The sequence below is a fragment of the Vidua chalybeata genome, chromosome 2, assembly GCF_026979565.1.
Source record: "Vidua chalybeata isolate OUT-0048 chromosome 2, bVidCha1 merged haplotype, whole genome shotgun sequence".
Classification (NCBI taxonomy): Eukaryota; Metazoa; Chordata; class Aves; order Passeriformes; family Viduidae; genus Vidua; species Vidua chalybeata.
The window spans coordinates 90429568-90447601 of record NC_071531.1 but is presented as its reverse complement, the minus strand read 5'-3'; the positions used below and the strand labels follow the sequence as shown (position 1 = coordinate 90447601).

The window sequence follows — 18034 nt, the reverse complement described above, 5'->3', positions numbered from 1 at the left end:
TACCTGCCTCTTTAATTCACAATTCCTTTTTCTGAGACAACATGCAGGTGTCCTCTTTCTTCACCATATACCTGGTACAAGGAAGCGAGCTGTAATACACAGCTCAGCAGCCATCAAGCCGCCTCTGTCCCACCAGCTCTCTGTACAGCAGCTGTCTCTCACTGACAATATTTATCATGGCTTACTTGATGGCAGTGCTGGCTTCAGACACTCTCCCTTTCACCTCTTGATTTCTATTCCTTCCTTGATATATTTTGTCCTCAGTGCACAGGCTCAGCTCATAACTTAAAAAAAATGATGGTGAAAGGACTTGAAGGACTTTCATTTCCGTACTTGAACATCTTTAAGAAAAAGGTGAAACACAAACTATGCCTTTTTTTTTTTTCATTAATTGTGATTTGTATAAATTTCAATAATATATAAGGCTTGATTTATTTCAGAAACATGTATAAGATAGGATGAAAGGCTGTTACTATCAAGCCAAACCAATGACTATTCAGGCACTGGCAAACTGAAGGCACTTAAAGAATAAAAGATATTAAATGATTTGTGCTTAACTATGTGATGCTTTGCTATCTCCTAAATGAATGAGAAATGCCATAATGCTGAGCCACACAAAACAAACACTTCCTTCTAAATCAACACAACCATTTCAGTCTCCCACCCCAGAAGAAAGCGCTGCTTAACAAAAAAAGAAAAAAAAACCAAAAAACCTAACAAAAAACCCCAAACAATAACAAAAAAACAACCTGAAACAAAGACTGCACACACTGAAAACTAAGCTAATTCAGTGATTCAAAGGCTTTAAAAACATTGCCAAAGACACGTTTATAAGAAGAAAAGGCTATACAGAGATTTTTTTTTTAATTAACAAATATAAGCAAAAAAACATGGGAAGCAGCTTTCACTCCCTTCCCCATCAATTCTATTGATAAAAGAACAAAGCTTCCTTTCTTCTGATGGCAATATGTTAAAAGTACTTAATAAAAATACAATTAACATAAGTGATCAATGGATTTTAGTTCTAAGCTAATGTAACATTGCAGCATTGTTGTCAGAACAGTATATAGGCAATCAGAAAGGAAAAGCTGAATGTGGTACTTACTCTTTCTTACTTGAAGGGAAAAAAATTACTTTAAAAATATTTTTGAAAAAGAGAGCCCCATTAACCTGTGACAGCAAAAGCAGAAAAGAATGGTCTAGATTCAGAATTATAAAGCTGGGTTTTTTTGCTGGTTTTGTTTTGCTTCATGCTAACAAAGGTGTTTGAAGTTGCTTACCTATACAATAAGGTCAATCCAATAGATTGAGCACTGGTTTGCAACCAAAATTAAAAGACTCACCACTGAATCCCAGAACAGCCAGTTAGAAGAACCTTGAAAGAACATCTGAATCAAACTTCCATGGGTCAGGGACCTGAGCTGATCTGAGATGATCTAGCACCCTGTCCAGTTGCATCCCAAAAGCTCCCAGTGAGGGGACTCTAGGGAAATGGAATGAATGTTCTCACTATAAAAAAAAAAAAGATTCTCCTGGTACAATTTGTGCCCATCATCCTTTGTTTTGTCTATATAGTGCCTTGTGAAGAGAAAGCTTCTGTTCCACTCTATGGCCTCCGTCTACTCTGTTCTACCAAAATATTCCTGCATTACATGGGAAAGTTGATTTATGTTAGTGTCTCATGTATAAATTGAGAAAAGGCAACAACATTTGCCTCATTTAGAAAGGTGAAGTGTTCATATAGTATAGCAACAAAGATATATATATCTAATTGAAGTTGTAAAAATAAGTATACACACACACACACACATATACATATATCCAGTACACAGCTGGGGTTTTGCCCTGTATTTCTGTAAAGTCAGTCATAACAAGAAAGAAAACTACATATTTAGATTTTAACTGAGGTAAAGTAATTTCTCATACACAAGATGAGAAAAACTGGGCTTTTGCATTCAACAATACAGGCTGATGTGTTTCGTTACAAACATAAAAAAAACCCAGTATGTCAATTGCTTAAAACACTCAGGGGGAGCGGAACCAAAAACTGCACTACTAACATTGCATTTTACTATACACTCAGACACACAATCATGCTCATACATGCAGCAGTATATCGAGTTTTAGCCATGAGCACTAAATATTTAATAGGATAACTGCCACATTATTTAGAAACTGTTATTAAACTATAGCATTATTATATCATTGCTTTCTCGCATGTAAAAAATCCAAGCAAATGAAACTTCTCCTGGGCTGCAAATTACTTCAAGTGTATCATTAAATGCCTCGTCCCTTTGTGTTCTGACCTTTGACTTTACATATTTGTTGCTTCAAGCTGTAGTTCTACATGACTACTTTCAACCACATTTCAGTTACAGCCATAGCATCACATCCTTCACTATGATTCACAGAGAATTGTACCTCTATTTATAAAGGAAATTATGATTCCACTCATTTAGGTTTGATCAAAATCTGTTATTTCATTTCTAGTATAGAAGAAAAAGTATTTTTGAAAGTTTATTACTGTCTGTGACAAGTAATTGCTTACATAGTGAAATTAAGCAAGCCTTGCATTCATATTTTCAAAAACACCAAACTAGCCCTAAGAATCAGGCCTATCAGACTGTAAACAAAAATAGGTGAAGCAAGACCATAATTTCAATAGTGTACTATTGCAAACTATAGTCTTGTTGTTTTAGTTTAGCGTTTCTTTATTAAATTGAGTGTAATTACTGATGGCCTTAGTTTTTATGCTTTTGGGTTTCATTTGCCAACTAGTTAAGTATATTATCTGACTATATAAATGCACATAGTACTAGCCCACTGTTATAAAGTGCCATACTTACAAGTGCCTTTATGAATTAAAACATCCTCTAGAACATCTCAGTTCTCAAATTTAAGGCCAATCTGAAAAAATCCCAACTAAACCACATCCACGTCTTAAGTCATGTCTAAATCTCTGCTTTAACAGCATTGCTTGTATGACTAAGCCTTAACTAATGCTGCCCAGCATACAAAGGGATTCCCACTAAAGTGCGAAACTAAGTATTTCTGTTAATGCACTGAACACTCACCACAGGGGGTCAAGAGATAGAGAAAAGGTGTCACTCAATTTCAGTAAATCCCTTCAAATCACACTCAAGCTACAATACTTAACTTGTGTTTTTTTTCAGAGCTGAACATAATAGGAACTACAGAGCCATAAACCGAAATCTTCTTTTTCCCCCTGCAGTTTGAACACACATACACACCAAACTTAGTAACGGTTCATGTTAAAAAAATTTCAAAATAAACATTTCAAATTCCCTTAAGCACCCTAAATTCCACCTTCACCATCCTTTTTACACTATCAGTAGAAGTACAAGACAGTTTGCCCTTCTGCATGCAAAGGGCATGCTCTTTATGGCCCCACCTCTCCACTATGGATCTGACTGCACAGTAATGTCAGGGTCACAGCTTCACACTCCAACAAATGGGCAATGCTGGACACTGAAGAAAGGGTTTTACACGTGCATGAGTCTTGGTACGTCTACTCACCCTTGCTGACACCACTCTGCACTCTTTGCCTTACCATCCTCACGTCTCTGGCAGGACACACTTGCTCCCTCAAGACATCCCATCTCCCAAGACAAAGAACTCATTTTGGTGCCTCTTTCACCTCCAGTAACCGAGTTAATGAATCCCAACACATTCCCCCCTTTCAGCTATGTCTTCCTTCATTGTTCTCCATCCCTGCTCATGCACAGTGCCTACTTTCTCTGGACTGAAAACAACGAAGACCCCCCTCGTGACTTGCATTCAGACTTGGAATTTTGTTGAAAATTTTGCCAAGTGAACTTTCTAGTTCTACTGAATCCCATCCCATAATCACAGCCAGCATTCATCTCTGTTGATTCATTTCCACTGTCCTAAAATCCTTGTAATTCAAAAACTTTTGTGGGGATTTTCTTTTAGAAGAGATGCAATTGTTAAATTTTGCTCTTTAAAAGAGCAAAATGCAATTTTGTAAGATTCACAGCAGTATTTCCTTCTCCATGACATCAAAAGAACTTCTTATGTGCTTTCTAAATATTATCATGTATTCTTCTGGCCTCTACTTTTTCAATTACTTTACATGGCATAAAGATAAGAATTAGGTTTATAGCATTTTTAATGAATTGTAAAACAAAGAAATTGAGCCTGACTTGAATCCAACATCCTAAAGTGCTCCAACCACAGACCTAGTGAAAACAGAACAATCACCTATCTCCCTCCTGTTCTAAGGAAATGTATTAGCTCTCATTTGAATCTTATTGTGTATTTATGTACTTGTGACCATTTTATTATAAACTATTCTGTTAGGAGAAGAAATCATATATAAAATATTTAAACTTTGTCACCAAAATCCAGAACCAATTGTGAATGTCAGCACTGTAAAAATTCAGCCCCTCCATGTCAGCAGTCTGTACCAATCACAGGTTTTAAATTAAGTTTTCACATTCTCTTCTACAGAGTAAGGTTATGCAGTCTTAACTCCTTGTAGTTTTTTTCCCCCTTTGTAGTTTTCCCCCCCCGTTTGTTGCACTAACTCACCTTTAAAACAATCATTTGAGAGCCCATCAAGATGCACTGCCTACTTTATTAGTGGCATCATCATTTCCTGAACTGATCATTTTATATAAAATGAAACAGATAACATGGTTCTTGAAAAACTGCAGAAGGCTCAAATGCCAAAACAGTATGTATTTTCATGTAAGTACAGATATCCATCATTTTAGATCAAATACATAAGTGCTCTTATCAGAAATAAAGTAAATTCAAGAAAGCATGATTTCCTTACCTTTGAGAGTTCCATTCCAGGTCCACATTGTTTGCAGAGGATACAGTTTCCAGTCTGGTCCCTAAATTCTTGTTCTCTGCAGTCTCCAGTCTCACAAATTACCTTACTTAGCTAAAACACCCAAACCAAAAACAAAACAAAACGGGTAAATTCATCACAGTATATTAAATCTGAGAAATAAATCCATGTTTTGATCTTAAAAAGAACTTTCTGAATTATTAATTACCCTTAATTCTACAGGAAGCCAGAGTTAAGTACACTGAGCAGGCAATGTAATTGTGTGCTGTACTACGTTCTGTCCATAAACCAAATACTCCAAGCACCTAAACTATGTACACAGCACACTGGAGTAAGAGATGATCACCTCTGAAGTGAAGCAGTATATTTACCTATATTTTCTGTTCTAGTCTACTCCTTCATCCATGAAGAGGCTCACAAGGTAAAATTTTGTAATTGTGTATGAGGAGCAGCCAGAAATTATATGAATCAGTGGACCAAGCTTAAGCTCAAATCAATAAAATGTGTAAGCATTGTCTGCATGCAGCATTTGAAGACCTTTAGTTTTAGCAGTAATGTGTAAAACAAAAGACAGTTTCTGCATTCAGTACAATTTTTTCAACATGGGGGAAAAATATTAATCTTTAACTTACCAAATATGCTAGTAAAATGACAAGCACCTTCAGTTTATCACCTCTTTGTAATCCTTTAGCATCCATTTCTTGTGATTAAACCTCTCTCCCTAGAAAAATATAAAAAGAAAAAAAAATCATTATATTTACATTGTTTAAATTGCAGAAGTCATGTGTCCATTGTACTTCACAACACTTGGCATGTCAAAACACAATCTGTCAATGCCATTAACATTTTCAAATGGATTCCTGGAAGCTGCTAAACAACAAACACATGCTTTAAAAATCATATGCCTTTTGAAGACAAGACAACAAACACAAAGTTTCTATAGTTTTAAATCTCAAAACAAGAGATAGCTAACAGTCCAGATTAGAGAACATCAGCATTTATTAATCTAACATCCCTAACATACGTCTCTTGCTTGTTAAACAATAAGTACGTGATCAACAGACAAAAATAAATTTCTTCAAATACACCATGTTGTTTTTATCATTTAAGAGTAGAGACTGAAAAATGAAAGGATGGAACCCAAAACAAAAGTATCAGAGAAAAACATTAAGAACAGTCACAAAATGCTTTCCAATGTGGAATTACTGCAAGCATAATATGCTTTCAAAAAAATAAAATCAGAATGAACATAAACTATAATTAACACACAATTTCACATTTTACTTCATGAATACCCTAGTTAACAAATTCTAATCAATAAGAAGAAAGTATACTTCAGTGTCACCATTGATATTTTTTAAGATAAGCTGTATTTTGAAGTGTAAAAAGAGCAAAAGTCTACTAGAAAGAACAGAGCAGGTAGAGATGTGTCAGACAGCACTCCACAGGAAAGTCAAGATGACATTTTAATGGTTATTTCTCACTTAGTGATAGTAATGGTCTATGGGTCAATGACAATTACCAGATTAAATGCATGTCAACATGGGTAAAAAGGAAGACATACTCTCAAGGAATACGAATATATACAGATATCGTATTTGACACAGGTTTATTTTTTAAGTCTAGGGGGAAAAAAAATTATGGCAAGAGATATTAAATGGAAAAATCTCAGAAATAATTCTGGATGACCAATACACAACTTCATGTAAAAAGTACTGTAGAACAACTAGAAAAATGAAAAAGGAGAGTCAACAAATATTACAAGTTCTGAAGTCATGAGAAGCTGACAATTCTAATGCTGAAAAAAAATAGGTATGTACGAACAAAACAATTTCTAGTTATAGCAAAGAGCTAACAGTGGACAGAGACACTAAAAATACTGTTAAGGGAACTCAGAAATTTCAAGAAAAGTTTCTCATCTGTTTTCAGAAAGATACAAAATGGGTAAATACACACACCATACATTATATCTTCTAGCCAACAGGTAACCAAATATCTTCTAAGTAAAACCAGACTATAGATAAGGGACAAATTGTGAGACTTTGTACCACAGTAACCTTGAAATATGTATCAAGAAAGGCTTAATTTTGATTCTGTTCAATTTTGCTCTTCATTCCCTTTGGGATGCTACAGAAAATCAAGAATAATATATGAAGAAATTAAAAAATAACTAAGAATCTTAGTACAATAAACAACTCTACACTGCATTACAGAAAAGCAGTCCTGTAAAACAAGCTTGACTTCACTTGATTCAGAGAAGACAAGACAGTAAAGCTAAAAGTCTAGGAGTTAAATTAAATAAACTGGTTAAATATTGATTTAAAGAATCATGCTGAAATTAATGGGATTTGGGAGAAAAATCCCCACTAACTTTTTTATTTCAGGTAATACTGTTTAGTGGAAAAATAAATACTTCATGCGCTTTCTTAATTGCTATAGGACCTAAAACTTTACAGAAGTGTGAAAAGGAAATAAACGTGTAAATATAATTGAATTTCTTAGATTTGAATGTCAAATGATTACTCCACATCAGATGTATTCCTTAATAATTAAAAAATAGCTAAATCATAATATAGTTCTAATGCAATTATGACCATCTATAGAATACTACCAAAAACTTCAAAACCAGGATTCTTCCTAAGGTTAAAAGTAAGTTTCATTTTAAGTTTCAATATTTACTTTTGCTTCTGAAAAGAGATGTGTAACATATCAAAAAGAAATTGAAGAGTGTAATAGTTGTATATTTTTGTGTCAAGTTTCACATAGACTTTTCAATACAAAAAATACTGGTGAGCTGTAATAAGCCTAATGATCTAAAATACAGAGCTGTAACGTAATCTAAGAAGTCTATTTTTCTGTGTAAGCCACCTGAAGCGTGGTAAAAATAAAGCAAATTAAGAACAGCCAAATTAACTGCCCTTCAGACTAATTATCTGCAATAAAACTATATTAGCTTAATGTAATTCAGGTATATTAACCCCTATATCTTTTCTCCAATATGTAATAACTTGAAGATTTAATATTGTTTAAAAATCAGTATATATACAACTTATCAAAATCAATGCTGAAACAAAGCTAATTATGTATTTTCATCTTTTAGTATTCTGGAGTCACAATGGAATAAAAATCAAATGCCAGTATAGAACAAAAAGCAGTATTAAAAATCTTGCTGGTCATGCTGACACCTTGTATTTCAGTTTTGGAATTGCCCTGTTATAAGATCATCTTCTTATAGCAAGTACCTCAAAGACTTTTAGAACATACAAAGCACATGGCAAACCATCATGTACCACAATACATTTTGTTCACTTAGGTGTGAAATTTGATTGCAGCTGTGAAATGTTCTCTATTTAAAAGAAAATCTACTGCCTTTATAACAGTCTTGCCAAGTCCAATCACCAGGAGTTCCACAATCCAGAGTAAATTTTCAAGATCAAGCGTTTTATAACTGGCATCAAACTATCAAGGACTTCTCCAACTTATCCTATGCTTGACTAAGGTTCAGTTTTTTGTCTGATCATTACAAGTTTCATGATCTCTTATAGCTTTAGGCCTATATCTTCTGTATAATAAGGCTTCTATAATCAACAAAGATTCCAAAAGAAGCTTGCAGGTATATGGACCTTAAACTTCAGAGCACTTCAGCAGCACCAAAACACATTTAAATAATTTCAGCAGACATGTAATTTCAGCTTGTGTTACTCTATCATGCCATCATTGTGCCCATTGTCACCACTCCTGCCAAAACAACACTGAAGACTCTATACTGACTAACATGCGAGAAAGAAATGAGCCAGTGTACAAGAAATAACAACTGTTAAGAGGACAAATAAAATGTTTCTTTCATGATAACATTTTGATAAAAATAATTGAAAGCCACCTTAATAACTCATTGTATTGAATGCAAGTCCCAAAGGAGAGATAACTGTGTCAGCTGCATGTTTCCTGTTTCAATCTCCAGTTTGGTAGAAGTCCTGCTAAAAAGCAGAGACTGCAGCACTTAATAATAGGTTGCCATTGGACAAATTTCTTCTCTCACGATACCAAGTGGCATTATACTAATGTCTGTCGGACACCAGCCATTCACCTCATGCTTTCAAGTAAGAAGTTATTAGAAGCTTTTTGCCTCTAAAACATGTGTGAGTAAACAGAGGTTCCATACCTTTAAAGACAATTTGCTCTTGTCCAGATACTGTTATTTAAAATGCCGATTTCAGTTATACTCAAATTTATTAGATGAAAGAAACCTCTGGACAGAGTTTTTTAAGGTCACTAAATCATTCCAAATACATCTTATTAGGCTAACAGTAATATACTTGCCTAAAATACTCAGGGAAAAGCAATCATTACTGGTAATGTACTGAACTCAGGATAGGGAACTTGCATAAGGAAATGCAGTTGCATAATTTTAAGGTCATCTAAGGCCTACTATGCATATGCATAAAGAGGGCAATATCAAACAGTAAATTAGAAGCATGTAATAAATGTATTGTGGAAGTAAGAACTTCCAGCCTTTTAGGGCTCTAGAATCCATGGCCCTCTAAAATTTACTCTTACATTTACCAGCTTGCTTGAATAGTAGTCATCATTTTATTTCAAAGTCCATATCAGTAAAATATTTCTTTTGTCTCTCCAAAAAACTTCAGGTTGCACCGTGAAAGGCACGCCACCTCAAGAATCAAAGTAGCATGACTAAATTATGGCTGACTAGCAGGTTTCTCAGACATGGAAGCATCAAAACTTTGAAGTCAACATTATCCATCTTCTAAGGGAAACTTTAGAAATGGTGAAGAGTCCCAACTTCACATTGACTTAACTTGAAGTTGTGAATTCCCAGTTAATTTACAACCAGGTCTTAGAAATTTCTCTTATTTGATTTTATACTTTTACTTGATGACCACTTTTCACACACTTTATAACACTGGCAGAGTACTCTGAGAAGTTCTGGGTAAGAAAAGAGGGATGAAAACATCACCATTTTATCTTGCCAACAGAGGTCTCTGCTATCCAACAAACAGGGTCTCAGCTCCTTTCTAACCACCTACTTCCCACCCGCAGCTGTCAACTGCATGCAATAAAACAAGGAGTGGCAGATGGCTTTAGCAGAGTCAGTGCCCCAGGGGCAAGAAACAAGAGAAGGGAAAGTACTCATGCTGCTGTAACGACAAAGACAAAGCAAGGGAGCAAGTTAGAGACAAGAACTTCCACTACAGCACTGCACATTGTTATTTCTGTCTCACAGGTCTAGAACACCTTCCCTTTACACCCTGCTCACAACCCTTGTAGTCTTCCCCTTTGTGAAGTAAATAAGATCTTGCCTGACAACATTTGCTCCAACTTTTCTGAAAAATGTGGGAAAAAAAACTCCATACAGTCAGCTAGGACATCACATTCATCAATTAAATATTGTGTTGAAAAGATCTGTATTTTACCAACCTGCCACACAGGAAATGTATGACATTAGGCCGCTAGGGATTTATTTCTAATTTTGTAAAGACAGAGGTAGCAGATTAAAGTTAGAACCTTGGTGGTGACTGAAAACATTTAGATGTATTTTAGGAACTGGGGGGGGGGCGGGGGAGGGAATGAGAAGAAGACAGGTTCACAAGACACAGCCAGGAAATATTTGTGCTGCTTCTGAGTACCACACACTTCAAGTTATGTTAATTGAAGTACTTGTCTTTACAAGAATAATGGTGATAAAGCAGTTTACCATTTGTGTTCTTCAACATATCCAGCTTCTCATTAATTAGATATTAAAGTGAAATATTGTAACTAAGGTGCAATGTGGCAACATTTTTCCTACACATAAACAAAGCTTTTTAGAGGATCAGAGCCTGTGATTCACACAAGAACTCCCACTCTCATCAAAACTGATGAGCCTACTCACACAACATCAAAACTGTGGTAAAAAAAATGTTGCTCCTTCTGTTTAATACATCTCACCCATCTCAAGTTCTAGGAGACACTGGTATGCTAGATGAAAGCTCAGTGTCAAGATGCACTTGTACTTTTGTACTCAGATATGTGAATAAGTAATACATTGAGAATGCCAGTATTATAGTCATACTTCATTTACACCAAAATATACTAATAGTTATTTTTCAAAGTAATTTTTAGGGATCATGAATTATAAAGCATTGGGCTGGTTAATATAGTTAATACACTTTTCAATGGCGCAATGCCAATATACTACATTTATCCAGCCAGCCTTGAGCAAGCAGTGTTGGATGGCATGCAATGTCTTAAAAACCACAGACGTGAGCTACTTTCATTCACACCATTCTCTTTTACTATGATTGCAAGTTGTTGAAAGTGAGAAAAAGTGACTCTTACCTCCTTAACTGACACTTTGAGCATCTTACTAGTAAACTAATAAAGAAGCTTACTTCTAGGTCTAAAAGAAACCAAAAAAACCCCAACAAACCAACCAACAACAGCAACAAAAAAAAAAAAAACACTCAAAAAACCCAACCTTTTTCTCTTAATGTAACAAGCTACCAGGTAACATACCTAAGTAACTTGCTTTACACCTGATGGTGAAGGTGTGCTTGAAAGAGATTATGCAGTAGTTAAGAAACCTACTACAGATTGAATCAATTTGCCACTTACTCACATTAAATGCTACTGGACCACTTTATACACTTGATAAAAGTATCCATCTAAAGTAGTTGTAGATATAAAGGTGGTAAATAAGCATTTACACTTCTCACAAACATCAGGTAAAGCTTTCCGTCCAAGGTCAGATTAAATGGGGACAGCCGTCAGGAAAGGAAGTCAAACAATCAAAACCTTTTCAATAAACCGAACTGTAACTGGAGCTTTCAAACCTCTTACCAGCCAAAAGAAAAAGCGGGGAGCTCCTATTCCTTCAACTCCAGCTCTAATACTGTTTGAAGCAAGCAGCAGCTTATTTACGCAGCCGACACGAGAAGCGCTTGTGAACATGAAAGCCCGGCTTTCAAGGGCTTTTTGTTCGCCGCACTCCGGGGCGTGGAGCAGCCACTCCAGGGTTGTCGAGACCTGCAGAACCCACCAGCAGCAGCCGCGGCTCCGTGGCTGCGCCGTGCCCCGCGTACCCACCGCGGGACGCCGCGGGGGCGGCTCTGAGCGGCAGAGCCGGAGCCGCCGCGGGGAGGCGGGGGCCCGGCCGAGCCCGCCCCCGCCGCCCCGCAGCCTGCGCTCTCCGCGGAGCTCGCTTCCATCACCTCCCTCGCCGCCCGCCGCGGGCCCCAGGGACAGGCGGCGCGGGTCGGTGCCAGGCGGGGCGGCCTCGGGCCGGCGGTGCCCGGCCAGCCCGCCGTGCCCCGGCGGGGGAGCCGCCGCTTTCCCCGCGGCCCGGCTGTCGCACGCACCCACCTGACACGCCGCGGCTGCGGCCGCCCCGGCCGGCCCAGGAGCGCTCGCCCCGCAGCGCCCCCGCCGCCGCCACCGCCTCCCCGCGGCGGCCGGCCCGTCACCCCGGCAACGCCGCGCCGCGCCCGCCCCGCCCCGGGCCCGTCAGCTGAGCGCGGGCAGCCAATGGGATGGATGGATGGATGGATGGATGGATGGATGGATGGATGGATGGATGGATGGATGGATGGATGGATGGATGGATGGATGGATGGATGGATGGATGGATGGATGGATGGATGGATGGATGGATGGATGGATGGATGGATGGATGGATGGATGGATGGATGGATGGATGGATGGATGGATGGATGGATGGATGGATGGATGGATGGATGGATGGATGGATGGATGGATGGATGGATGGATGGCATGAGTGGGGGTGTGTGCCTCCTACCACTGGTGCGAAGCCAGGGTGAATCACAAGTGAGGGGCTGGTACCCCTTTTATCCCACCAGGAGGACAATATAGCAGGGCACTCCTGTGCCCACCTCTGCTTCCAGATGCTGCCTGGCATTGGGACTGCAGTCTTGGCATTGCTAATCTCTCTCAGAGCTCAGGCTTGTGGTTGCTGGGCTGTTCTAGAGGTACTGGCCCTTGGCCACTGTTCAGGTAAGTATACAATGAGTCCTTGTAATTCAGCAAAGCCCTTTCCACCTCTCCTGCCCAAAAAACATGTCAGAGGCTTTCTGACAACACACTGCAAATTCTCCATTCTGCCAGTCCTCCTCTCCAAAGTACTTGAGTAGCTTTTTTCCCTGCTATATCAGAGCCTGAAATATTTAATCCATTGTGGAGGTAATAAGTTACCCAGCTGTAAGCACAATGTCGATACCAAATGCAAGTATCCATGGAGAAATGGAGAGATCTAGCCCTTCATGGATAGTAAATTTTTTATAGTCGCTAGGTTGGGTGTTACTGCAGCTTACTGTGACACAAATTAGGAGGTTTTCTGAAGTTAGTGATGCTCCAAGATTGGGGAAACTAATCTTGGAGACCTTGGTAAAAGTACTGCTGCTGCAGAGATTTCAGGTCATTAGTTTTACTTCTAATGAAAAAGTTAATGATCCACTTACAGTCTAGACAACTGTACAGACACACAAGGAACTGGGTTAGGCTCTGAAAAAATTAACAAATGATTATACTGGGAGGTAAAGCATTTTCAAATAAACAGAATTTTTGGAGCTCTTCACCAACAGAAGTTTGAATATCACCAGCCAAAGGGTTTCTCTAAAAACAAGGAGTGCTTATTGAAATCCAGCAAGTTGTATGCAAAGAGAGAAATTATTGCTGCAAAACTAGTTGTTTTTAATTATAAAACCCAAACAACTCAGAACGTACAGGGATTTTCATGTAATTCTCTTCTAAAGGGCCATCATAGAAGAGCTTTGCTTCAGGACCCTTGCCAGGAGGAGCTCTGCAAGAGGCTGGAATTTCAGTGAGGAATGGCATACTGCGGCGCAACAGCAGCGCATCTGTTGTGAATAGCAGCTGCTGCACAGGACTAAGCATTGTACACAGTCTCACTATTTACAGACAATCTGTTATATTTTATCTGTTTTCTGGAGCCACCAGTGAAACTATTGCATGAGTTTTTCTTAGTAGAATCATCATGTATGTTTCAGATACTTGTTTTAAAGCAGTATAGTTAGACAAAGGTATTAAAATACCCCAGAGTTCTTGAAGTGTTGACTAAACACTCAGGATTACCATATAAAGAAACATTAAGACTTTCATCAGACAGTGGGTTGCTATGCTAATGAACTCAGAGCAACGTGTTGTCTGTAACACTGAAATGTAAACATTTAAGTCCTTGTTGTAGCATGGAAAATCTTTCCCCTGAATGTAAAATGGATGAATTAGTTCCATTCATCATTGAAAAGTATTGAAAATTGTAGTGTTTACTTTGTTTTAAATCAAGATGCTTCTCAGGAAATTGAAGAAGTGAATTGTTAGAACTAGTACAGAGATTCTCACTACAACAGAGAAAGCAAAAAAGAAATACTTGGAAAGCAGTTTCAGCTGACCCCTTTGATAAGACTAAGTTGCGTGACATATCTGATGTGGAAGCAGAAATTGTACAGCAATAGGAAGTTGTTATCTCCATATCTCAAATGCTAACACAGTTCCCCCAGTCAACTGTGAGATAGATCTACTCTTGTTATGACAGCTGTTGGAAACTGATGTCAGTATAACTGTGCAATGTCTTTTGATAATCTTAACTATTACAAACCTTAAAATATGTTTATGATGTTATCTGAGGCACACTGTTTGAAAATGGCTCTATTTATAATCAGAAATTGCTCAAGCTATTTTAATAAATAAATCATATACTTGGGAGTTTCCTAGTCAGATCAGCTTGAAAAAGCATTGTGAACTTTTTGTTTCTGAAGGCTTAAGCCTGAGGATTAATTAATGTTTATACAGTTCTTAGTAAAAGCAAAGTTACTAGTGCCAAGAATTATTCCTATTTAATCTTTAAAAGTCAGATCAATGACAGGCTAAACTGTCAGAGAACTGCTATTTAAAACAACAACAAATGCTGAAAATTCTCTTCCCACCATGCTTGAGTGTGTTCAAGTGTGCTTTCATTTCAGCTGCACTTACATACAGACAAGCAAAGATTTTTTCAGCTTAATTGGGTTGACGCCCATCTTTGTTTAAATATCTGGGGAGATTACCTAAAACCCTAGGGACTTCTTACAAAATTAAAAAAACTTTGTTTGTTAAATGCATTTTCAGGGCCTAAATGTTGCGAATAATTATCAATACAAATCCTACTCAACAGTGTAATCTATCTGATTAACCAGTGTTCCTTCTGTGTGCAACTTCACCTATTTGTGTGATAGGTGAGACCCTTACATTGATAGTTTAATTGCATTACATTTGCACAGCTATTTTGACTTCTGAGGAAAAAGACTCTTTGTGTTATCTTTTAAAATTTACTTCCCTTTCTACTTTACACCAAGCAGAGGTAAAGTTTAGAAACAATTTTCGTCAGAAAATAAACGTACATATTGGAAAACAAACAACAAGCAAGAGGGGACTGGAGAGGCAGAGCATCAGTGAAGCATAGAGTTAATAAATAAAGCCCTGTTTTCAGGGTTACAGGAACGTATTTTAGTACATCATTGTTACTTAGGGAGAAATACTAATTTTGCTTTGGCTATGCCTTAAATGATATTCTTTCTTGACAGCTATACACATATTATTCATACAGTGCTAATTACTTTCCTTATAATATAATTGACTTGTTAAGTAAGAATATGAATTAATTGGTGGCATAGAAAACTAAGTGATTCCAAGTCAGGCCTAGTTAATCTGTGTCTGGCATATTATCTCTTGATATTCAGTAAATTGAAGTTTTATATATACAAATATTACTTTAATTAGAAGAAACAAACTTTGCAGACTGACCAATGAAAGCTATCTACATTTATCTGGAAGTGTTGATAACTTGATCTTACTCAGATGCAAGCAGATTGAAAATTTGGGTTTGCATGTTGCACTATGGTGCATACTGAAATATCAACATCTTGAAGGTCCTGTGGACTGGTAGACGTCTCACAGAATAGTGTTCAAGTGATGCTTGACAGCTATAATTTATGCTGACTTTTAGTTGCAATTTGTTAATAAATGTATTTGAGATTTATATACACTTAAATTTAGACTTAAGACTATATAAGTCAGTATTACTAACGACCATTAAGACTAGATCTTCAAAGACCTCAGTGTCTGGAATGTTTGCAAGTCTGGTCCCAGTTATGGGTTCTAAGTTCTTCTTAAAATCTACATTATATTTAAATACTACAGAGGGAGTTGGAGTCTTATTTTAACACTCTGACTCCAGCTGCAGGCATAGAACACTTATTGATTTGGCCCAAAATCACACAAAGATCTGGCCCTTTAAAACTGCAAATGTGTGAATGATCCTAAACCTTCAAAAGATTGTTCCCTTATAATGAATTTCTGGAGTAGATGTCTTAAAATTTCCTCACCACAATACTTTTCATAAATATGAGTTTGAGGAACAGAATGCAAAACACTGTGAGTGGAAATTGCATCACTAAAATGCAGCAAAACTTCTACGAAGTTCAGCAAAACTAGTTGTTTCTTTAATATATTTATTAAAATGCCTTAGAGGAAACTTCTATCATCAGGTTAGAAGATTACTTTTATTTTCAAGATTTCATAGGGTACAGCTGAACTATAATCTCTTCAGTCTTAAAATAAAAGCATTTCCTTTTGTGTATAAGGATGTTATGCTTATAAATTTAGTTCTAATAAGTTGTGGAAGTGGAGACTTCTTTTCTTCTCAAGTATGGAACTATCAGGCTTAAAAGTGTTGTCTGAAGAAGACACAGTTTAATAAATGCACTGAGAGCAAATGAAGTATTACCATGTATAGGAGATATGGTTGGTCTTTCCTTAGAAAATAAGTACTCCCCTGAGTCATGTAATGTATGTATTCAAATATAAATTTACAAAACCATAGATGGTATGAGTGAGCAGTGCAACTCAAAATCTTAGGTACCCCCAAAGCATTGAAAATACTGGGTTTGCTTCAGTTTTTCAGATAGTCTGTTCTCTATATAATTCTGCCCAAGAGCTGCAAACAAAATGCTGCATAAATTACAAACAATCTTTTGAACTTTGTACACACAATGATGTGTAGTAGTATTGATTATGTGAACTTCATAATTCCTCAAATTCTTGCAACACAAAACTGAAAAACAACCCCAAAATTCAGTACCTGTTATCTGATGAAGTTTTCCCGTGCCAGAGTTTCTGCAGCTTAATTTCACACTGCCGGAGCTTCTGTACTAAATGCTTTTACCTCCTTAAAAAAAAAAAAAAAAAAAAAAAAAAAGAAAAGAAAAGAAAAAAAGAAAAAAAGAAAAAGAAAAGAAAAAAAAAAAGTATGTCAGCACAAGCCCAGACGAAACTCCAAATCCGGGAAAATAAAATTAACCATGCAGATCAAAGGCAGACGAGCACTGAGACCAAATGCCTGTAATCTGATCAGTGATCAGTTGCCGTACATCAAAGGCAGTGCTTTGGCGAGGAAAAAGAGCTCCTTTTCCAGCAGGTAGCTGCACTCAAATTCTGCCTTTCAGTGCTCCGCACTGGCTCTTTTCCCCCTTTCCTTGCTTGTGCTGGGAGAATGCACACGATTCTGAAATGCTTGGGGTTGAGTGGCTGGATCTGTAGCTTTTGAGTTCCCAAGCTGTGTTGTGGATTGTGTGTTGGAAGCTTTCCCCAGTGCCAGCGGGTTCCGCTTTATCCCTTTCATCTCGCTGAGCTGCAGATCCCATGACATCATTCAATGCTGTGGGACTGGTTAGAGAGCTGTAATACTGCCTGTGGGGGAATGCAGCTAAAGAGCAGCAAGAGTTTGCATGATTTCTAATCAGGTTAGTCCATTGTAGCAAACCCAAGGCTCACTTCAAAGTCTTCACTGCATTTAAGTTTCCTCCCGAGAAGGGAGAATAGTGTAGCTAGAAAGTTTTCTTTAAAAGATGCTTTATAATTTTGTCTGCAAAAGGAAGTAACAATCTTCTATAGAGTTCTGAAAGTCAGACATGAAGGTCAGTTTGCTAGGCAGCTGTAACACACGAGAGAAAACTACTTTTGTTCATCTCTTTGTTGAGATTTGGAGCAGAGAAAATGGTGCATTTTGCATGCTGGCATTGGATTTTTGCACTGGCAAAACCAAGCACAATAGAGCATGCTCTCAGTCCCTGGCTCACATCCTCCCTGCTGCTTACTGTGTGGCCTCTTGCAAATCATTTTATTTGAGCC

General features: G+C 37.5%; 1 protein-coding gene across 4 annotated transcripts in view; it reads right to left on the bottom strand.

Annotated features, from left to right (window-relative positions):
- The window catches only part of TNFRSF19 (TNF receptor superfamily member 19), a 57018-nt gene extending 39724 nt beyond the window's left edge, over window positions 1-17294 (bottom strand). For 2 of the 4 annotated variants that reach the window (XR_008429472.1, XM_053935973.1), the window contains exons 1-4: window positions 17275-17294; window positions 16986-17072; window positions 5470-5558; window positions 4820-4930 (exon numbers count right to left, since the gene is read on the bottom strand). Coding sequence is in view for 3 of the 4 variants with exons in the window: in XM_053935973.1 (XP_053791948.1) it covers window positions 4820-4930; window positions 5470-5535 (177 nt within the window). In the remaining variant the exon portion in view is untranslated. Of the gene's footprint in view, window positions 1-4819; window positions 4931-5469; window positions 5559-11674; window positions 11746-12196; window positions 12274-16985; window positions 17073-17274 lie in introns of those variants that run through there. The other 2 variants (XM_053935974.1, XM_053935975.1) reach the window with 2 other exon arrangements.
- Window positions 17295-18034: the final 740 nt, after the last annotated feature.